At 47.2% G+C, this 7459-nt stretch overlaps 1 protein-coding gene across 1 annotated transcript in view; it reads right to left on the reverse strand.

The window, feature by feature from the left end:
* Window positions 1–223: 223 nt before the first annotated feature.
* VSTM2B (V-set and transmembrane domain containing 2B) overlaps window positions 224–7459 on the reverse strand; it is a 42630-nt gene continuing 35394 nt past the window's right edge. The window contains exon 5 of the mRNA XM_011995272.1: window positions 224–919. Within this exon, the coding sequence (XP_011850662.1) occupies window positions 831–919 (89 nt within the window). The 3' untranslated portion in view covers window positions 224–830. The remainder of the gene's footprint in view (window positions 920–7459) is intronic.

A 7459-nucleotide genomic window follows, 5' to 3' on the forward strand; every position in this document is an offset into this window, starting at 1 on the left:
TCACTGCCACCTCCATGAGGTGCCCTGTCCCTAAGGGAGGCTGGGCAGGTGCTCCCATCTGCTCAGCGTGGTCTCAGCCAGGTGCCCTGGGCTGTCCTCCACGTCGAGTGACACCGAGCCAAAAGTGCAGCTGGCGTCAGAGCACAGGAGGGGACGGCAGGCAGCCAAGCTGCAGTGGGCACCAACGCTTGACATTCATACATGGCTGTAGAAAGGTTATTTCAAAGTTGTTTTTTATTCAACTGTTCTTCAGCAATATACAATACAATTTATAAACAAGTGTCTGACCTTGTTTCCAATCTTTATTTAAAAATAAATATTATTGACAGTGAATTTTAATTATGATAAGATGTCTTTTTTTAATCAAAATGCCTCAAAAGAAATAATTTAATAAAAAAGAAAAGCCCCCAAAGAAAAAAAGTAAATAAAAAAAATCCTAAACACAATAATCTACTAAAAATATTTCGCTTTGTCAAAAGGCTTTGACCCCAACATTTGTACATATTATCCTAAAGATAACTGTTCAACAGTTCGTGCAAAATGAAGACTTGGAGGGAAAGTGTAGAAAATAAAACTACATTGAAGTAGAGAATTCATTGATTCCCATGCAGACTGCATGGGCCAAACTCCAAATTATTTGGAAACTAGATGCATTACTTTAGGTGTTCTACATTTGTGTAACTTCCCCAAAAATATGATTTATTTATTTTCCATGTGGACTTTTTCATGCGTCTCTCAGTCTCTCTGTGTCCATTCAGCGACGTGGTCCTCACCGAGGGCCCTGGGCAGGTCATGTGTGGCCTCCGAGATGCTCGGGTTGGCCCTGTCTGTCAATGTCCCACCAGCAGGTGCAGGAACTTATGCAGAGCTAACAGAAGCAGGGACAAGAGCGGGTCTGTGGTGGAGCTACGGCCGGTGCCTGCAGGGGATGAGAAAACAGGCAAGGTTAACAGCTGAGTCACAAGAACCTAGGAGCTTACAGCAGACCAGGGAGAGTGAGGCTTCCCCAGGCCGGGGCGGCTCACACTCAGCACCCAGCTGGAGGATGGTGCATGTGGCTGCCTTGGTTTAATGACAAAGCATTTTGTTGCTGCAGTTTGTAATTTACAGACCATACACTTTAGGATCCTAGTGAGATCAGACACAAGCGCCTGGCCTGAAGTGGGGTGTGAGAGCTCTAATGTCCAAGTCATTACCTTATTTTAACAAAAAGATGGTATGAGCTGGGCATGGTGGCTTACGCCTGTAATCCCAACACTTTGGGAGGCTGAGGCTGGAGGATCACTTGAGCCCAGGAGCTTGAGACCAGCCTGGGCAACATAGTGAGACCCCATCACAACAAAAAATAAAAAATTAGCTCTGTGTGATGGTATGCACCTGTATTCCCAGCTGCTTGGAAGGCTGGATTGCTTGAGCCCAAGAGTTGGAGGCTGCAGAGAGCTGTGATCGCACCACTGCACTCCAGCCTGGGAGACAGAGTGAGACTCTGTCTCAAAAAAAAAAAAAAAGACAAAAAAAAGACAATATGCTTCCTTCTCCCTAAATACACGCTGCAAAATGTCCTCATAATTTCCGGCCCTGCTTGTCCTCCTCCTCCACGAAGGCTACATGATTGCACACAAGTCCGTCCCTTGTGCATCCCAGCATCCCCTCCACAGCCCTGCCTAAACTGCACAGCTTTGCACTCCCATGCACCCTGTCTCGGGCATCCTGATGCTGCTGTGTGTAAGTCTTTTTTCCACAGCAACCTTGTCTGTCCACCCTTTGGGTTGCAGTGTGGAGCTGAGAAGTCGCAGGATGGTGGAGATGAGTGGGCTGGGATCTTTGAGGAATGACCCCAGCAACATCTAGGTCACTCCCACCTGTCTCTCCAATATGATCATAACCTGGCCCCTGGCCTGCCATGGATGCCGTAACACCGGTGCCTCACCCTGCTTCACCTGGGTTCCCCGCCTGGCTCCCCGTCGGTCTTTAGGGTCTTCATCTGTTGTAAGTCCTCCCGTGCAACTGGGGAAAGCCCACCCGTAAACCCTGGGCTTCTCACCTGGAAAGTGGGATGCTCCCTCCGGGGTTATGAGAGCAGCAAGTGTGGAAGCACCCTACATGCTCCTTGGTGCCGCCAAAACCACAGGGGCACGCCATTGCTACTTGCTTAGAGTCAGCGGCATGAGTGGATGCGGTTTCCAGCCCTGCCCTGCTCACTTGCACCATCGGGAGGCCTGTCTCCTCCCTTCTCTTGACTTCACCAGCTGGGCTGCAGCCCCGTGCCTGTGAGGAGCGGTGCGGGAGACCCTACCCTGTGTCAGTTTTCGTAGTGCAGAGGGCTCGGCTGCTTTCACTCCGCCACTGCAGCCAGGATGGCTGGTTCCCTCCAGCCTTAATAAACAGAGACTTGAGGCTTCCCTGACAAGGCTGGGCCTGAACGCACAGCTCTCCTCTCTCCAGGTAGCAGCACCCTTCGTCCTTCCTATCCAAGGTGTCTCCTGCTCGTTAATTCTCCCTGCTCTGGCCATAGCAGTCTGTGTCATGGAGTTCATGTCCGGGCCCCCATCATCCTCTTTTTGCAGAAAGAGGAGGCTGCACAAATCATCTGGCCTGAAACTCTGGGATTCCACCTGACCACTGCAGGAAACACAGGCTGTGTTCAAACATCTGAATGCAAAGTGGGTGGTGCTGTCCAAGGGACAGGTGAATTGTCCACAGACCATCGCTTCTGCACACAGTTCTGGGGCCTGGGTAAGAAGTATTAGGACCCCAAAACTCCAGGTGTGCAGACCTTCCTCTCCAGATCTTTATGCTGCAGGCAGACGTCCCTCTTGGCCCTCCTGCAGCACAGCTCAGGCTGGTGTTCTGCCTCTGGGCCCCTTTAGTGGGAAGAATCATCCTGTGGTTGTCACTGCGAAGACTCCAATTTGCTCTCATTCCTTGCTGTTAGGCATCACTGGGAAGGACGAGGGGTGGAAGCGGTGATGGATGAGTTGATGGATGCCCAGGTGACTGGGTGGAGTTCACCGAGGCTCGGGTGTGTGGAAAGTGGGGATCCAGACAGGAGACCAGAATACTGCCTCCCGGGTACTTCACCCACAGCCAGACTGGGCCCACGGTCCTCACAGATCTCCTGGCTCTGATTTAATTTATTAATTGATTAAGATGGAATTTTGCTCTTGTTGCCCAGGCTGGAGTGCAATGGTGCAGTCTCAGCTCACTGCAACCTCTGCCTGCTGGGTTCAAGCAATTATCCTGCCTCAGCTTCCCGAGTAGCTGGGATTACAGGCGCCCCATACCATGCTCAGCTAAGTTTTTGTATTTTTAGTAGACATGGGGTTTCACCATGTTGGCCAGGCTTGCCTCGAACCCCTAACCTCAGGTGATCCACCTGCCTCAGCCTCCCAAAGTGCTGGGATTACAGGTGTGAGCCACCACGCCTGGCCTTTTTAATTTTTTTTTTTTTTTTAATTTTTTTGAGATGGAGTCTCACTCTGTCACCCAAGTTGGAGTGCAGTGGCGTGACCTCGGCTCACTGCAACCTCTGCCTCCCAGGTTCAAGTGATGCTCCTGCCTCAGCCTCTCGAGCAGCTGGGATTACAGGTACCTGCCACCATGCTTGGCTAATTTTTGTATTTTTAGTAGAGATGGAATTTCATAATGTTGCCCAGGCTGGTCTCAAACTTCTGAACTCACTTCGACCTCCCAAAGTTCTGGGATTATAGGTGTGAGCCACAGTGCCCGGCCCCTGGCTCTGATCTTTAGGCTTCTGTAAATCCTGACATGAAGGCAGGTGCAGGTGAGACAGAAATAATCCACAAGAGGTGTTTAAAGGTGGATGCACCTGTGCATGGAACTCCAGACACTCAGGATATGCAGCAGCAGGGGAAATGGCTAACAGGAGGATGAGCCTGGCAACGTTAACCTTGCCTGGTGCCTCATGGGACCGTTGGCATGGAGATTTCAAGAGACATTTAAGATTGCCTCTAAGTACTCCCAACTAGTCATTGGCACTATCACAGCCTCACCTACTAATGTTTAAAAGGTTTTAAATTGCAAGGTTTTCAAAACACTGTTGATTGAAATAACCAGCCTGCCACTCTGTGCTGGGCCAGGGTGGAGGCTGCAGTGGCAGTGGGGCTGCAGTGTTGGCTCTTGGAGGCTGATGCCTGGGGAGGGTTCACCCAGGGCCTGCTGTGTCTCTGCTGGTGGATGTCTGCACGGTGGCCGGAGTTTGGCTCCTGGATGACACTTCATTCTCTCCCTGGCTCAGCACTGATGTTGGGGTGGGAGGGAACCAAGAGAAGTGGGACGGTGCAGTGGGCTGGCACTGGAGAGATGGGCTTCCAAGCCTAGTCCTGTTTCCAGCTTGCTATGTGACCCTGGGCAACATTCTTCACCTCATAAAATGGGATGTGCATAGCTCCATAAATTAATATGTGCATGGCATGTCTCACTGGGCGGGGGTCCAGATTAAGCAATACCATAGTGGTTGATTGCAAAAATGGCTACAAGTCCCCCTTCCCCATCCCAGCATCCCTATCATAGTGCCCTCCCACACTGACTCTGGGCTTGGCCACATGACTTGCTTTTGCTGATGGAACATTATCGGGTGTGAAGTGAGCAAAGGCCTGAAAAGTGTTTGTGCACTGAGGTTTGCCCTCTTTCTTGTGGCTCCTGGAACCCATTGTCACATGAACAAGCCTGGGCCAGCCTGCTGCAGGATAAGAGCCATGAGAAGTCCTAGCGGATGTCCCTCTAAACGAACCAGGCCTCAATTGAATTAGCAGCTGATTATAGGTGCATGATTGAGCCCAACAGACCAGCAGAAGAACTGCCCAACTGAGCCCAGCCCAATTGCTGAGCCAGAATCCTGAGCTAAAAACGGCTGTGGTGTTCTGCCAAAGCCAGAGTTTTGGGGTCCTTCATTATGTATCAAAAGCTAACAATACAAGCATGTAAACAACAGCGCCTCAAACAGAGTCAAGTGCCATTCAAAGAGATGTTACAGAAAAGGGTGACATAGTTTCTTCTCTAAAAGGATTGGAGAATAATCTTTCTCAGGTTGTAGATTTCCTTCTCTCAAGAAGAAAATTTTCCAAGCTAGAACCAGCAGGGCAAATTATCTCCTCAATTACCTACTTATTTATTTGTTTAAAATATTATTATACTTTAGGTTCTGGGATACATGTGCAGAATGTGCAATTTTGTTGCATAGGTATACACGTACCATGGTGGTTTGCTGCACCCATCAACCTGTCACCTACATTAGGTGTTTATACTAATGTTATCCCTTTCCTAGCCTCTCAACCCCCAATAGGCCCCAGTGTATGATGTTCCCCTCCCTGTGTCCATGTGTTCTCATTGTTCAACTCCCACTTATGAATGAGAACATGCAGTGTTTGGTTTTCTGTTCCTGTGTTAATTTGCTGAGAATGATGATTTCCAGCTTAATCCATGTCCCTGCAAAGGACATGAACTCATCCTTTTTATAGCTGCATAGTATTCCATGGTGTATATGTGCCACATTTTCTTTTTCTTTTCTTTTTTTTTGAAATGGAGTCTTGCTCTGTCACCCAGGCTAGAGTGCCATGGCGCAATCTTGGCTCACTGGCTCCCGGGTTCACACCATTCTCCTGCCTCAGCCTCCCAAGAAGCTGGGACTACAGGTGCCTGCCACCATGCCTGGCTAATTTTCTGTATTTTTTTTAGTAGAGACAGGGTTTCACCATGTTAGCCAGGATGGTCTCGATCTCCTGACCTCGTGATCCACCTGCCTCGGCCTCCCAAAGTGCCGGGATTACAGGCGTGAGCCACCGTGCCCGGCCTGCCACATTTTCTTTATACAGTTCATCATTGATGGGGATTTGGGCTGGTTCCAAGTCTTTGTTATTATGAACAGTGCTGCAATACACATACGTATGCATGTGTCTTTATAGTAGAATGATTTATAATCCTTTGGGTATATACCCAGTAATGAGATTGCTGGGCCAAATGGTATTTCTGGTTCTAGATCCTTGAGGAATTGCCACACTGTCTTTCACAATGGTTGAGCTAATTTACACTCCCATCAACAGTGTAAAAGCGTTCCTATTTCTCCATATCCTCTCCAGCATCTGTTGTTTCCTGACTTTTTAATGATCGCCATTCTAACTGGCATGAGATGGTATCTCATTGTGGTTTTATTTTTATGTTTCTTTTTTAAACATTTTTATTTTATTTCAAGTTCTGGGACACTTGTGCACAATGTGCAGGTTTATTACATAGGTAAACATGTGCCATGGTGGTTTGCTGCACCTATCAACTCATCACCTAGGTACTAAGCCCCACATGCATTAGCTATTTATCCTGATGCTTTCCCTCCCAACCTCCCCACCGACAGGTCCCAGTGTGTGTTGTTCCTCTCCCTGTGTCCATGTGTTCTCACTGTTCAGCTCCTACTTATTAGTGAGAACATGTGGTGTTTGGTTTTCTGTTCTTGTATTAGTTTCCTGAGGATAATGGCTTCCAGCTCCATCCATGTCCCTGTAAAGGACATGATCTCATTCCTTTTTATGGGTGCATAGTATTCCATAGTGTATACATACCACATTTTCTTTATCCAGTCTATGGGCGTTTGGGTTGATTCCATGTCTTTGCTATTGTGAACAGCACTGCAGTGAACACATGTGTGCATGTATCTTTATAATAGAACGATTTATATTCCTTTGGGTAAATACCCAGTAATGGGATTGCTGGGTCAAATGATGTTTCTTGTTCTAGGTCTTTGAGGAATCACCACACTGTCTTTCAAAATGGTTGAACTAATTTACATTCCCACCAACACTGTAAAAACATTCCTATTTCACCACAGCCTTTCCAGCATCTGTTGTTTCTTGACTTTTTAATAATTACCATTCTGACTGGCGTGAGATGGTGTCTCATTGTGGTTTTGATTTGCATTTCTCTAATGATCAGTGATGTTGAGCTTTATATATACATACATATATATATATACACACACGTTTGTTGGCTGCATAAATGTTTTCTTTTGAGAAGTGTCTGTTCATGTCCTTTGCCCACTCTTTAATTAGGTTTTTTCTTGTAAATTTGTTTAAGTTCCTTGTAGTTTCTGGATATCAGACCTTTGTCAGATGGATAGATTGCAAAAATTTTCTCCCATTCTATAGGTTGTCTGTTCACTCTGACGATAGTTTCTTTTGCTGTGCAGAAGCTCTTTAGTTTAATTAGATCCCATTTGTCAATTTTTGCTTCTGTTGCAATTGCTTTTGACGCTTTCGTCATGAAATCTTTGCCTGTGCCTATGTCCCAAATGGTATTGCCTAGATTTTCTTCTAGGGTTTTTGTAGTTTTGGGTTTTACATTTAAGTCTTTTTTTTTTTTTTTTTAGATGGAGTTTTGCTCTTGTTGCCCAGGCTGGAGTGCAATGGCACCATCTCAGCTCACTGCAACTTCTGCCTCCTGGGTTCAAGCA

The sequence above is a fragment of the Mandrillus leucophaeus genome, unplaced genomic scaffold, assembly GCF_000951045.1.
Source record: "Mandrillus leucophaeus isolate KB7577 unplaced genomic scaffold, Mleu.le_1.0 Scaffold48, whole genome shotgun sequence".
Taxonomy (NCBI): Eukaryota; Metazoa; Chordata; class Mammalia; order Primates; family Cercopithecidae; genus Mandrillus; species Mandrillus leucophaeus.